This window comes from Hemicordylus capensis, chromosome 4, assembly GCF_027244095.1.
Source record: "Hemicordylus capensis ecotype Gifberg chromosome 4, rHemCap1.1.pri, whole genome shotgun sequence".
NCBI lineage: Eukaryota > Metazoa > Chordata > Lepidosauria > Squamata > Cordylidae > Hemicordylus > Hemicordylus capensis.
The window spans coordinates 54,927,253-54,942,270 of record NC_069660.1 but is presented as its reverse complement, the minus strand read 5'-3'; the positions used below and the strand labels follow the sequence as shown (position 1 = coordinate 54,942,270).

The 15,018-nt window shown below is 43.4% G+C and overlaps 1 protein-coding gene across 11 annotated transcripts in view; it reads left to right on the top strand.

Annotated features, from left to right (window-relative positions):
* The window catches only part of SYCP1 (synaptonemal complex protein 1), a 142,022-nt gene that overhangs the window by 81,764 nt on the left and 45,240 nt on the right, over nucleotides 1–15,018 (top strand). For 10 of the 11 annotated variants that reach the window (XR_008307234.1, XM_053250414.1, XM_053250412.1 and 7 more), the window contains 4 exons: nucleotides 4,470–4,531; nucleotides 4,849–4,965; nucleotides 7,486–7,590; nucleotides 8,893–8,996. Coding sequence is in view for 10 of the 11 variants with exons in the window: in XM_053250414.1 (XP_053106389.1) it covers nucleotides 4,470–4,531; nucleotides 4,849–4,965; nucleotides 7,486–7,590; nucleotides 8,893–8,996 (388 nt within the window). In the remaining variant the exon portion in view is untranslated. The remainder of the gene's footprint in view (nucleotides 1–4,469; nucleotides 4,532–4,848; nucleotides 4,966–7,485; nucleotides 7,591–8,892; nucleotides 8,997–15,018) is intronic. The other variant, XM_053250413.1, reaches the window with a different exon arrangement.

Here is a 15,018-nt window from a genome sequence, read left to right as displayed (position 1 = left end):
CGATGTTGACGCTTTCGAAGTCGAAGGGAGAGCAGCATCTGTCGCATCATCTCGATGTCGAGCCCTCGATTTCGAAGTGCTGTCTCCAGTGCCCTGCCCGTACGGCCTCGACGTCGACAGATCATGATGTCGACTGGAATGTGCTCTTGGCCCAGGAGTCAGTGGTGACTGATAGGGTGTCGGGGCCAGAGATAAAGAAGCCGCTCGACGCTGGGGAATCACGTAGTCCTGCAGTCCCGAGGGCGAAGGAGTATGTTCCATAACGTGATCCCAGTGTTTATGCTTAGGCTTCTTGTGGGCAGTTCCGTGTGCCGAAGAATCCTCCTTGTGCCCCCTCTTCCGTCCAGACCGGCGTTCCTCTGCGTGCTTAAAAGCTCCCGAAGGGTTCGACGCCGATGCCATAGCAGTCAACATCGATGCAGCAGATGGCGAAGCGCCTGAAGCTGAGATTTTCTTCAACTTTCCTGGGTCTTTAGAATGGGCACTCGGCGCCGGGTCCAATGCCAAAGCCGCCTGGGCAGTCTTTTTAGGCAACAAAGCATCCTCCAACAAGAATACTTTAAGTCACAGCACGATTTTTAAGTCTGTTTACTAAAAGTCACACAGACGGAGCAGGATTTTGTATCGTGCGATTCCCCTAGGCAAAACAGACAGAGAGTATGGCTGTCTGTTGAGGGGATCTTTCCGCGGCAAGTAGTACACTGCTTAAAAGTGGTCTTGCCGGGATTACCCGCTTTACCAGGCTTCCCTGGGCAGCTCATCTTGAGGTAAATAGTAGTCGTCCGTTCCAAGGTCGAAGGGGGAGTTCCGAGATTGCGGTAAAATCCAAAGGAGTTAGAAAGGAGTAGTCAGTCTGTTCCAAAGATCAAATCCGAGTCCAGAGTAATGCCAAATCCAAGGAAGTCCAAAAGAATGGTCAAAAGCCGAAACCAGAAGTCAAAAAACCCGTCAAAAACACACTACAAACTTTTCACACAAGGAGCAAACAGTCTCCGAGCACTGATTGCTATGGCGGTCAGAAAGCGGTCAGACGCCTAACCACCGCTAGAGGGTACTGCAGTCACGTGCAGTAGGCGGTTGGCGTCGTGAGGAGCTAACGAATTCTTCCCGAAGCTGATCTGCGCAGGCGCAGAACCCACTACTTATGAATGAAGGAACCACTATCCAGATCCTTCAGTCTTTGAGTTGGTGGACTCAGATGGACAACCTTTTAAGGGGTATCCCTTTTCAACTGCAGATCCCATCTGTATGGGTGACAACAGACGCTTCACTGAGGGGCTGGGCAGCCACTGCAATGCCAGAGTGACTCAAGGCCAGTGGATCTGGCAACAGAGGCAATTCCATATAAACTTCCTGGAACTTTTAGCAGTTTTTCAGGCCATGAAGGCCTTTCTTCCGATACTCAGAGGAAGGGTAGTACACCTGCAGTTGGACAAAACTACAGCGATTGCCTACCTGAACAGAGAAGGGGGGATGGTGTCCAGATCTCTGTGTGCATTGAGCATACAGATTTGGTACTGATGCATCAAGAACAGCATCACTCCGTTAGCCATTCTCATAAAATGGACAGAGAATGTCCTAGCAGACAATCTGAGTCGCTCATTTACCATGGAACAACTGCACGAGTGGGAATTGAATGACAAATACCTGCTGTCAATATTCAGAATCTGGGGATTCCCCAAGACAGACTTGTTCGTGACAGTGCTCAATGCCCAGTGCAAACAGTACTGCTCAAGAGCAGGCCACGACCCACAATCATTAGGAGATGTGTTCCAGATGGACTGGTCACAACACCTAACGTACATGTACCCACCCCCACACCTTTGGTGGGGAGAGTGGTGGTGCATATTCTGACCTTCCAAGTCAAATGCATCCTGATCACTCCATGGTGGCCTCGGCAACCATGGTTTCCACTTCTACTCATACTATCAGGACACGTGTACAGAAGGCTTCCACAATGCCAGGACCTTCTGACTCAAGGAGAAAGACAAGTGCTGCACCCAGAGGTACCCACTCTACAACTAACAGCATGGAGAATAGGCTTCTGAATGAAATATTGCTGAATCAGAGAAAGCCTTCCACTAGAAGGAACTAGTGACAGAAGAGAGCTGGTCTGACAGAAGAGAGCTAGTCTGACAGAAGCGAGCTGATCTTGTGGTAGCAAGCATGACTTGTCCCCTTAAGCTGAGGAGAGTCTGCCCTGGTTGCATATGAAAGGGAGACTAGAAGTGTTTGCACTGTAAGATATTCCCCGTAGGGGATGGAGCCGCTCTGGGAAGAGCACCTGGGTTGCAAGTTCCTTCTCTGGAATCTCCAAGATAGGGCTGAAAGAGATTCCTGCCTGCAACCTTGGAGAAGCTGCTGCCAGTCTGTGAAGACAATACTGAGCTAGATAGACCAATGGTCTGACTCAGTATATGGCAGCTTCCTATGTTCCTAACTATGCAAGCAAATGGAAAAGGTTCACTTGCTACATTGTCAAGAATGGCTTCTGACCTCTAAAGGCTACTATCCGACAGGTCCTCCTATATCTTACCTCATTAAAGACCGCACAACTTTCAAATGTCTCCATAAAAGTTCACTTAGCCGTGATCTCAGCGAGACACCCAGGATGGCACGGAAAGACAGTATTTTCCCACCCCAACTGGAAGGGTTTTCTGAAAGGTCTCACCAACCTGTATCCTCCAGTAAGACAGCCACTGGAACAGTGGCGTATTTCTTTGGTTCTTTCAGTGCTAACAGAGGCGCCTTTTGAACCCATGAAAACTGCTAATCTAAAGCTGGTTTCTCTGACAACTGCCTTCTTGGTGGCTGCCAAGGTGAATGAGCTTACAGCCCTGAGGATGGATGTGCTTTATGCATTTTGGGAATTCTCTCTGGTAAGAGATACCCTTCTATTTCAGCAGAGTGCACAGAGGCAAAACACAGCGGAGTCGGCCCAGGCATGCGTGTATGCTAAGAGCAAAAAGAAACTTAGAGCCAGTTCATAGTTTTAAATCAATATAAGGAGTCTTTATTGGAGAACTCCACTCTAGATAGGAAAGTAGAGAGATAGAATCTCTAATCTATCTATCTAGCTGGATGCAGAGAGATGCTGTCTGCATCTCTGCACACATGGTGCAGAGAGAGAGGCAAGCATGTGTGTTAGAGGGAAGAGAGAAGAGGGAGGGAGGGAGGGAGGGAGGAAGGAAGCCCCTGAGAGTAGCAATCTACATATCAAAGGGATAGTGTCAGAGCCATAGAGAGGAGGACTGACCAATGTCTTGACCCCTCTAGCCCTCTGACTCACTAGTCTCTCCCCCTTTGTCACTGAGGCATGAGGCAGCTCAGAGTCCTTCACTTCCAACAGTGCACACTTCCACCAAGATACGGTGCTGCTATGACATTACTTTCCTACCAAAAGTTGTGACATATTTTCACTTAAACCAAGACATCGTGCTACCTCCTTCAGCTCCCCAGGCACTGCTCTGGAAAAGGCCCTGAATTCCCTGGATGTCCAAAGGCCCCTTTTGTTCTACCTGTCAAAAACAAGGACAATTAGAAAGACAAAGAAATTGTTCATATAATACAAAGGAATGACTATGGGACAAGTAAAGACTATGGGACTATTGTCAAGACAGAGGCTGTCCCACTGGCTCGTAGAGTCAATCTTAATGACATATAAGCTACAAAAGGTACAGCCGCCTAAGTCTATCAAGGCACATTCAACTAGCGCTTATGGTGCCTCTGCGGCTCATTTATCTGGCATATCATTTCAAGACATTTGTGCAGCTGACACCAGGTCCTCTGAACAGCCCTTCATGAAACATTATGTCACTGACTTACGTTCTGCAGCGGAGGCAAATTTTGGGAGAGGTGTTCTCAAAAGGGTGTCACAGTGACACTACTGCTCCCTCCTCCTAAAGGAGCTAACTAAACACCCATTCTAATGGATTCAACAGATCACACCCAGGATAAACAAGTTGTTCACCTGTAACTGATGATCTGGTAGTGATCTATTGACATCTATTAGACCCTCCCGAACCTCCACTCTGCAGTAGAGCTCAAGCCTACATCATAGAACTCACCTAGTACTCCAAGGATGTTTGTTTGTTTGTTTGTTTGTTTAGCACATTTTTATACCGCCCTAACCCAAGGCAATCTCCAAGGAACTGAAGTGCTGGTGCTTCCTCCCACCTTAAATAGCCACGTGGGGTGGGGCCCAAGCGCCTAGAGGAGCTGTGGTACTCCACACCAAGAGGCTTCCATGCAGGCGCAGAACCCATTCTCTCATTCTAATGGATGTCAATGGATCACTACCAGATCATCAGGCGAGCAACATGTTTTTCATGTATTTAAGGTTTGGCTGTACTTTTAACTTGCTAGGCTGAAGACCACAGCCAATATATAATTCATGTTTTAAATTATGTCGGCATTTTAATCTACAACATTATATTATTGTGTGTTATTTACATTTGTATTTGCTACAGAAATGATGGCTAAACTGAGAAGTAACAAAGAAAAACAAGTTGAAGAAATGTCAAGAGCCTTGGTAAGGCATACTGTCTTTCCAGCAGAAGTGATTAAATATTTCCAGTTGCTTCACTGGATGGCAATTAATTCTTAACACACAATATACTTTTGCTTTTTTTAATTAACAAAATACCCCAAAGCGAAATAAGTACAGGGTACTTAAAAAGAGCTTTCCCAGAGCTAGCTTCCCTCCTTTAGAACAGAAAATCACAATTAAGAACAGATTTTTCACATATTATATATATTGTTTGTTTTATATAACTGGTCTTAAATCTATTTCATATTTTAAATATACCATTACAAAGTTTTTTTCAAATTTCTTTCTAAATAATTTAGGAAAGTGCAGTCAAAGTTCAAAAAGACTTGGTGCATCAGTTAGAGAATGAACGATCAGAAAAAAATCTATTAATAAAGGAAAAGGAAACTAGAAACTCTGATGACTCTAGTGTTCAGGTTAGATCAATTTTTCTTGTGTGAAGTACTTATTATGTAACTGTGCTCCAAATATTGTCAAAATACCAAAGTAAAATGTTTCTGGGTTTTTTAAAAATATAGTTTGGAGCAAGGCTACACATTCTTCTTTGCATCTGTGTAGTCCCACATTGTGAACTGGACATGCCATACAGTTCCCAATGTGTAACTGCACAGGGAGCCACTCAAAGAACCACAGTTACAAATAATCTCAATCCTATTTTACATATAACATAGACATTATTGTGTCAAGTTCTCCCTCTCTCCCTCATAAAGTATAAGGCTCACTTGCCCATGTCCTCCTGTTGTAACTTTTCTTTCCTCTGCTCCACATCATTGGTTAGGTCAGAAAGACATGACAACATTAAGACACATGGTATATGATCCTACATGTTATGGGGGAGAAAAGAGGGGAGCACATACTTTTTTGGCCAAATTAATTGGATTTGGCTTGACATGGTGAGTGCCAGTTTAAATACAGAGCTAAAGCTTGACACTTCAGAGATTTTCCAATTTATCTGGATGTTTCACTTGATTTTCTCTATTGATGTGAAGGTGTGCTTGCTCATATGAGGGCAATTATCTGTAAGTTGAACCCATGACCATCCTGTCTGGTAAAAACTAGTTGGAAAAAGCTGAACCTGTTGCTGACTATGGTTGTTAATGGTTTGTTCAAAAATACTAAATTGCTGGATGGCCAGACAGCTATGATAATTTGGCCTCGGCTAAAGAAACCAAAATAACCTAAATGTGGATTCTTCACCCAGATAATATCCCTCCTCTTCTCCTCATTCCAAAGGTTGCTGAGCAATTTATAGCTCAGCTACTTCAGGTGCATCTGGATACCATCAACTTCCTGGGCGCCTATCTTTTGATCTGGACATGGCAAAGACGCTGTATTTGTAACCTTGGTTGATCATCTCTGATTAGAACTCTCTAGGGATAATTGTACCCAGTTGATCATTTCAGGCCTTTTGCTGGCCTTTGATAACCTAATCATGAGGTACTGGATATGGCTGCAAGTCTGGAGTTTCTTTTCTCCTCATGACCTTCTCTATGGTATCCCATAGCAAGCAACCCATCCTAAGTCTTTTGTACAATGTGTGTTGAGATTTCCAGGAAAGATTATTAAATGATGTGGTGCTATCAATAAGCTGATGAAATGCAGCTGTACTCCCCCGCTCCATTTGACCAAACCCTGTGGTCTTGGCCCATGCCTAATGCCTGGCCATAGTCACAAACTGGATACAAACAAGCTAACTAAAGCTGAACTGTGTTAAGACAGAATTAATAATGGCTGACAGGTCATGTGTCCTGGGAGAGTTTTGGACTTCTATCATAGTATCATGTCTTGCTGAGGATATTAGTATACCATCCTTAGCAACATTCTAGAAAATTCCAGAACATATATAGATTTTAAGATTAGAAGACATGCTAGAATATACCAGTAGAATTGATTTTAACATTAGAAGACTCTTCTTTCCCCCACTTAGCTTTTGAGAATATATTTTAAAGCAGTCTCAAAATATGTCATTTTCATCATGCAAATGGCCAGCAAATGGTGTTGCAAAATTGCACAAGGTCCTTGCTGGTTGTGTGACCAGCCTGTGAAGCTCACTCTGGGAAATAAGATGCAAGTCAGCAGTTGTGTCTGGAGGCTGAATAAGCTTGCCAATAAGCTCTTCAGGTTGCACAGAATTTGCATTCGGGTTAGATGAGTGCCTGGTGATGATCACTCATGCCTCTTTTACTTCAGTGTTGTGAGATTGCTCATGAAATCTGGAAGCTTCAGCAGGTGCAAAATGCACAGTTTGCCTACTAACAGGTATGGGCTGCTGAAAGCATATTACACCAGTGCCTCAGTGTCTATACTCGCTCCAGTTTTTTTCTGGTTGTATCTCTTAAGCCCTAAATAGTGTAAGGTCATAATGGCCAACATGATGTGCAACCCTCCAATACTGGAAGGAGGGCTGCAGGTGTGCAAGAAGTCTTTAGTATCCCTGTGCTGAAGGCTTCTTTGCACTGCTGAGTGAGCATGTGGTGGAAGCATTTTTGCATCTTTCCCCTCCCTCCAAAAGCCCTTTACACTAGTGCAGCCCCCAGGAACATATTTATATAAATAACCAAGGGATTAAAGTTAGGGGTTGTTGCTGGTGCAAAAGCAATGGTGGCTATTTATTGCATCAGTGCTCAGACTGGGACTGCTCAGACTGGGACCAGATTCAGCTACTGGTGCCGTGCCACTTGCAGCAATACCAGTAGAAGGACCTTGATACCCTATCAGATAGAGACTGAAGCACAAAACTTGCTGTCATTGTGCTGTTTTCCTTTCACCAAATTAGATTTGATAGCAGCATACTTTTATTTGTGGAATGAGTATATTATACTGTTTTTTGAAATGTTACCAATTTCATCCTAGACTGATATTTCCACATTCTGTTTCATTATGCTTGAGTTTTAATTTTGTACATTTTGGCCACTACAAATATAATCTTTAAATAGGTGCAAGTCCAAGAGCTTTTAGATGGAAAACAGTTTCTTGAGAAAGCCATTGAGAAATTACAAGAAAGAGAAAAAGAGCTGAAGGATACTCTTCAGATCAGAGAGGTGTGCAGAATGTCATTATTTTCTTTTATATTTTGATACTTTAATGATTTGATAGTGATCCGATGACCTCTAAAAATATGGGGTCTGATACCTCTTCAGATTTTAAACCAGTCATGCAATTTGCCTGTTGGATTCTTGCCTGCGATGAGCAACAATTTACTCCTGATTAGCAGATAAGTGGCAAACTGAAGCTGTGCCTGACTCTGACTCCTAAACATTTGCCTCATTGTTTACCTACTCATTATCCTAGGTGTGAGTCCCAAAGGGTATTCAAATGTGCAACCTAACACAGGCTAGTGCAGCCCAGCCTGGGTTATGCTGTTTGTGTGAAGCACTGGGAGTGAGGTCACTCCTGGGCTGCACATGCACTAAACCCCATTTTCAAACTTGGCATTTAGCCGAGGTGAAGAAAACCTAGTTAGTGAGATTAAGTGAACCTTGGTGTTTAGCCAGGTTTAAGCGAACATGTTAAGCAAATCTGTGGTTTGCTTAACCTTGGTCAGCGATCATCTGGGTGATCACTGCTGGGTTAAACAGCTTCCCCCCGACCCACAGCCATTTCGAGCAGCAAGCCAGGGGAAGGGAATGGCCACTCCAAACACGGTGAGTGCTCTAGCTGAAGCAGCAGCCATGCTCATGCCCCAGGGCACCCTGGCATGCAGGAGGGGGGAATCTTCCCACTCCCAGCATCTCCCTCCACTGCACCACTGCTTGTGTAGACACATGGTGCAAGTAGAGGGAAGGACTGTGGTTGCTTGTCTGCCAGCAAAGGCAGGTGAGCTCCTGCCTTCTCCCGCAGCACACCTGCCCTCCCCGGCAAGGTCATGTGCATGACTTCCCAGTGTTTTAAGAGTCAAAACTAGATGTGGAAATATAGCAGATCACAACATTGGCTGTGATTTGGCTCTGAATAGATGATTGTTTATGAAAAACAATGGGTCCTAATATCTTTTTACCACTACTATTGCTTAACCAGCATTGTTCATTTGAAAACTGTACAAACATAATAGAGGGGTTGGGGATATGGGTTCTCACTAGAGGGGACATTGATTCCAGTCGGGTCAAATTGGACCAATTCAGTTTGTTGCCTTTTTGGCTGTTGACATTTCACATACGCTTAGTTTTTAATGCTTAAACATTAATGCATGCTCAGAAGAGTATTTATAATAGTCCTGTAGAATACTATATAATTTGGCCCATGGTTGCCAGCCCATCAACAGCTACATTTTAGTAGGTTGTTATGTTCTCTGTTGAAGTTATAGGAAGCAATATTAAAATACTTTTTCTATATTTTATCTACAGGAAAAGATACATGGTCTGGAAATGAAGTTATCTGATGCGTTTGAAAATAAACAAAATTGCTCACAGGAGCTTGCAACACTGGAAGCAGAGCTTGAAAAAGAAAGGTATGTTTTTGCAATGATATTTGAAAACTAGCATTATATTTTTAAAATACTATATAAAGTTTTTTCTTTTAATTTTTTTCTATTTTTGTTTTCAGAAAAGTACTGGATCTAATAGGCTACCCACCAACCAGCAGGTTCTGTCCTGCAGCAAAGTTACTTTCTGTCTGTCTTTCTGCCTGCTCAATGGTTTCTAATATCACTGTCAAATCACAAAATAGACTCTGTCAAGAGTTGAACGAACAAAATCCTTCAGCATGAATTTTTCAATGCATTTCCCATGAGCTAGAGCCCACTTCATCTGATCCTACTGTAATATGCCACAGGATTATCTGGGCAACATCCAGACTAACCAGTCATGACTAAGCATGATTGAAATCAAGAAGACAAATTAGTAATTAGTAACTCAATTCCCATTAATTTCAATGGGATTTAGTGTTGACTACCTTGGTCTGGATGTTGTCCTCTGTTCTTCTTACTACAATAGATACATCTTGTACACCAATCAGCACTAGAATATAAATTTAAAAATTCCAGTGATGGAATGTGTTGTGTTCCTCTCAGGAGCTGTGAGCACTGGTGCACTGAATACTGTATGTGTTGTTGGGGGTTCACAGTGTAGCAGAGAGAGCAACTTTCTCATAGTGCAAATTTGTGGTCATTGCTATACTGTTTGTTAAAATGTTTTGGAGGGCTTTTCAACTTGTATACTTGGATAAGCCTTAGAACAGTGATTGAATTTTGGAGAGCCATTGAGGAGTTAATGTCATTTTATCTGGATCAGACACTACTTAATAATGATTTTTAACAACAATACTTGTGGCCCAATCCTATGAATATTAACTCAGATGGAAGTAACTCAGAAGTACATTCATACTCATAGAATGCCTTAATAGATTAAAAACGTATTCCCATCGTTTTTTCCGTTGTAAGGCTTAAATCAGTTTGAACTGTAACCGGTCAAAATGTGAATGCAAAACCTACATTGACAAGAATGTGCATTCAATTTCTCATCCACATTCTTTCCTATGTTAACACTATTCACATCTGGCACAATGGTGAGGGAGAATCTCACATATACTTTTCATATCTGAAAGCAGACTTTCAGCACATAAGAGCCCCTGGTGGCGCAGTGGTAAAACTGCCGCCCTGTAACCAGAAGGTTCCAAGTTCGATCCTGACCAGGGGCTCAAGGTTGACTCAGCCTTCCATCCTTCCGAGGTCAGTAAAATGAGTACCCAGAATGTTGGGGGCAATATGCTAAATCATTGTAAACCGCTTAGAGAGCTCCAGCTATAGAGCGGTATATAAATGTAAGTGCTATTGCTATAATAGGGTCAAGATATTAACCAGTGTATATTCACCAACCAGTTCTGTAATATGCAATCATACAAAATGCAATCAAAGATAAACCTGATTATGACTTACTGGGCAGCATCCAGACTAATGCTGCCCTCACATTTTGTGCACTCCAGTTATTTTTTTCCAGTCCTCCCTTCCTTCTGCTGCCTCTGATGCTCCCCAAAAACATGTCCCTGAGTGCTGAGGATCCCTCAAGAACTTACATTACAGTGAGGGCAACATGGGAAAGAGGAGAACTGGCAAAAATTGTTACAGGAGTGAAATGTTCTAAAGTGAGGGCAGCATTAGTGAGGGCAGTGATTTTAATGGGAGAGTTAAACACTTGCATAAAATGTGAAATTAATGTGCCTTAAAGTGGTTATTCTTCCCTGGATTATGCCCATATTTACATAATGGATACTTTGTTGTCTTTGAAGTAATCCATGTTTCCTCACAACATGGGTTCTGCGCCTGCACAGTAACCCCCATGGAAGAATTCCAAGTTCCATGAGGTGCTCTTTGGAGGCGCCGAATCACATACATTATTTTTGGCAGGAGAGCACCTTTCTCCTCAGTTTCTTCTCGACTGCTGCGCTGCTTACATGGTGGAGGATTCACTCTGTCTCGTCCTAGTTCCTGTGATAAAAAAATATTTCTTGATCTTTTGGCTTTGACTATGGAAAGTTTTATGGCTCATTCTCTGGACTTCATTTCTACTTTATACTTCTAAGTGATTTTCTAGCTTCGACAATGGCCTCTTTTCTGGTTTCTCCTTCATCTCACCACTTTCTGTTACTCTAACGGACATTAAGAAAATGTTTTTATAGTGTGCCTTTTGTAGATGTACTTCACCATCCTCTGACAGGCACAACTAGTGCTTAATCTCACTAGGAGAGGAACATAATGTCAAATCCTGCAAAATTTGTTTAGCCTTTTCAAGGCAAACACAGAAAAGCAGGGAACTGTGTCTTCAAGCGTTTCTCTATGAAACCTCTCTCAGATCCCCAACTCCGATGCGAAAACTGCCACTTCCATCAATATCAACGGCATCAATGTGGCCGACAGTCACCCCTCAGAATTGAGAGCAACTTTGAGGGATTCCAATGCCTCTTCATCTTGAGCTCCTTCTAATAGAAAACAGGAGATTCACCTTTTAAAAAACTAGAATCAGTGGACAAGGATACTCAACATCGTCGCCATAAGTAACGCAAACATGAGCGGTTGGACTTGTCGGTCTCGTCGAGTTCCAAACATCAGCACATGTCAACGTTGATGTCAAAACCATCAGCATCATCAACATTGACATTGTCAGTGTCAAAACTGATTACATCAACACTGCAGCTATCTCCTCATACTCCCTCACCTTTGACTGCGCAGGGAGAACATCAAAGCATTTAGCCCTCAACATCAGGTGTGCCGCCAATGTCAACACTGATAACGACCTTTACACTGACACTGATCACACTCACATCTCTTTTGACAAAACGATCGACTCCGACATCAGCGTCAATAGCTACCCACCTGATGTCATTGGCTGTTGTACCAAAACCTATTGTGACTACAATACCAATCTCAAACATCATCCACAAGTAAAAAGGACACCCCTATAAAGAATGTACCACAAGCCATATCACTTATCATAATCAATTTCTCTCCGGACTCTTCTCAGGCTCAATCTGTACATTCAGTCTCTAGCAAAGAAGGGCACCTTTCCTTATACCACAAGAAAAGACAACTTCCAGGAACCTGGACTCCACTGCTGCTACTCCGTTGGGTTCTACCTTTGGGTTTGCATGGACTGGAAGGGGATGAGGATTCAGAATCTGTACCAGTTCCAAAGATTCAATCGGCATTCCCTGCAAAGGTGACCTCACATTGCTGTCTATCTTATCCCTGGAGAGAGAGAGAGATCATTCTGCTCCATGCTTTGCCTCCATGACATGACCAATGAACTACTGGAGCTCTCCAGGGGCCCTGGACCCAGGCTACATAAGGGGTCTCAGAAGTTATAGAAACCCTCACTACTTACCGTCACCTGCTTTGCCATATGGCTTTGATGAGTACAGACTATAGAAGTCGATGAATCTTAAAGGTGATCTGGGAAAAGTCCCTGCAAAAGAGCATGGGCTTACTCCTAAACCTGTGACAGAATCTTCTTTCAAGAGACCAAAAATTCTTAGTGGCATCACTGGAAGAGGGGAGAAAATAGCATATCCAGCTCATACTCACCAAGATGAGCTGGATCTGGAGGTCATCCACCACTCTCCAGCTCAGGAAGGATCACCTGAAAAAGAGAAACAGCACTCTGAAGGTGAATACGACTCCAGTTCCTCTTTCTGAGGGGGACTCCGTTCAAACGGAGAACCCTTTGTATCTTTCCCCCGATGAAACTGTGTCATGTCCTCCATATAACTCATGGACGGGAAGTCATACCAAATTCAAGTGGCAGACACGGCAAAGGCTTTAGACTTGGAATTAAAAGCTCCAACACCTGAGGTCAAGGACCCTATATACGACTTCATGGCCAGTTCCTCAGCCTCCCAACCAGCATCTCTGTCGATGCTACCTATCCTTGCCAGTTCTGCAAAAGTGTGCTGGGATGTACCTTCAGCTCTACATCAACATCAAAGAGGCTGGAAAGTTTGTATAGGATACAAAAGGAGTCCTGTCCCTTCCTTTTTAAGCACCCTCCTCCCAATTCACTGTTGCTTGCTTGCACTGTAAGCAGTAAATCAGGCAGAACATACTCAGCCCTGGTGGATAAGGAAGGGAGGAAGTTTAATGCAATGGGGCACAGATTCTACTCTACCTCATGCCTGGCTATTAACATTTCTAACTACATGGCCTGTATGACAAAGTACCATTATTCCATTTGGGATGTTCTGAAAGAGGACTTAAAGGATGTCCCAGAGGAGTTCTGTGAAAAGTACAAAACAGCATTGGCTAAATCTGCCGATATCACCAGACAGCATTTAAGCACTGCAAAGCACCTTGCACAGATTGAGTTATAATCCATTGCAGGTGCTGTCTCTCTCTGGAGACACACTTGGCTGTGCTCTACATCCCTTCAACATGACATGAAAGATAAAACTGAGAATCTGCCATTTGAAGGGGATGGTCTGTTTAGTACACAAACGGATGAAACAATGGAGAAGATGAAGAAGTCTCGTTATACAGTGAGGACATTCACTTCAAACCCATGGCAACCGACCTATTCCAAAGTATAGGTTCTTTGGCAGGCAAAAATAGCAATTCAAGCAGTCAGAGAGGAAAGACTATAAAATGTCTTTTAGATATACTCCTAAACTACAATACAACCTTATACAAAGACAACAGCAAAGGACCAGCCCCAAGACCAGGCTAAGCAGACTGTTTGACGTTTTGGAACAAGAGATATCTCAAACACAACTCCCTTCTCCCATCTGACTCTCCCCCTTTCCCCACGCTTGGTGTCTCATCACATCAGATGCCTGGGTGTTGTCCATAATGACAGGCTATGCCATCAGGTTTACAAGCCACCAAATATTCACGGGGATAAACTACACCCTCTCAACCCCTACCTTAGCGGAAGACATTCTATCCTTTCTAGAGAAGGGGGTGATAGAACCTGTTCTCTTGAAAGACCAGGAGAAGTGCTAATATTCGAGATATTTCAAAGTTCCCCAAAGGGGTGGAGGCCTCCATTCCATTATGGACTTACGCAACTTAAACAAATATGTGTGAGGAAATTGAGAATGATCTCCTTGGAAGGCATTCCTCCGCTACTAACAAGGGAAGAGTGCTTTGTGATGCTAGACCTGAAGGATGCCTATTTCCACATGGGAATACAACCAGAACACAGAGAATACTTAAGATTTACATTGGGTCCATGAATTTACCAGAATGCAGCCCTGCCATTCAGACTCTCAACAGCACCTAGTGTCTTCATAAAGTATGTCAGTGATAGCATCATCATAGCACACCTGAGAACATGTGGCATATCAATTTCCCCCTATATAGACAACCGGTTGTTGATGTCAGAGTGCAAAGACACCCTAGTCTCTCAGGTCCAGTAGACCCTAGACCTGCTAGCAGAACTAGGAATGAGAGTCACTTTGAAGAAATCATTCCTAACAAAACAAAACCAAGTTCAGTCCATCGGAGTGGTTCTGGACTCACAGATGAAGAGTGTATCTTCCGGAAGACAGGAGATAGTTAGTTGCAGATCTGATCTCCTCATTCTGCCTCAATCCAAAGCAAAGAGCTCGGACATTGCAAAGACTGTTAGACCCAATAGCCTCATGCACAGCTACCATGCCCCATGCAAGACTTCGAATGTGCAGGCTCCAAAATTGGTTTCTGTCAGCATTCAAACCAAATTCCGACAGTTAGAACATGTGGCTGACCCTTCCATCACCTGTACTAAAATGTCAAAAGTGGTGGACCAGGACAGATTCCCTTTCAGTGGGTATGCCCTTCAAGCTTCCAACTCCATTACTCACAGTGACATCAGGTGCTTCCCTGAAAGGTGGGCATAGAACCCACTGTGGAGGGTTCCATGCCCAAGGCAAATGGACACTGCAACAAGAATCCCTTCACACAAACTTTTTGGAATTACTGGCAGTATTCCATGCCCTAAAATCCTTCCTATCCCTTCTAAAGATTTGAGTACAGGTTTGGCAATTGCCTATATCAACCACCAAGT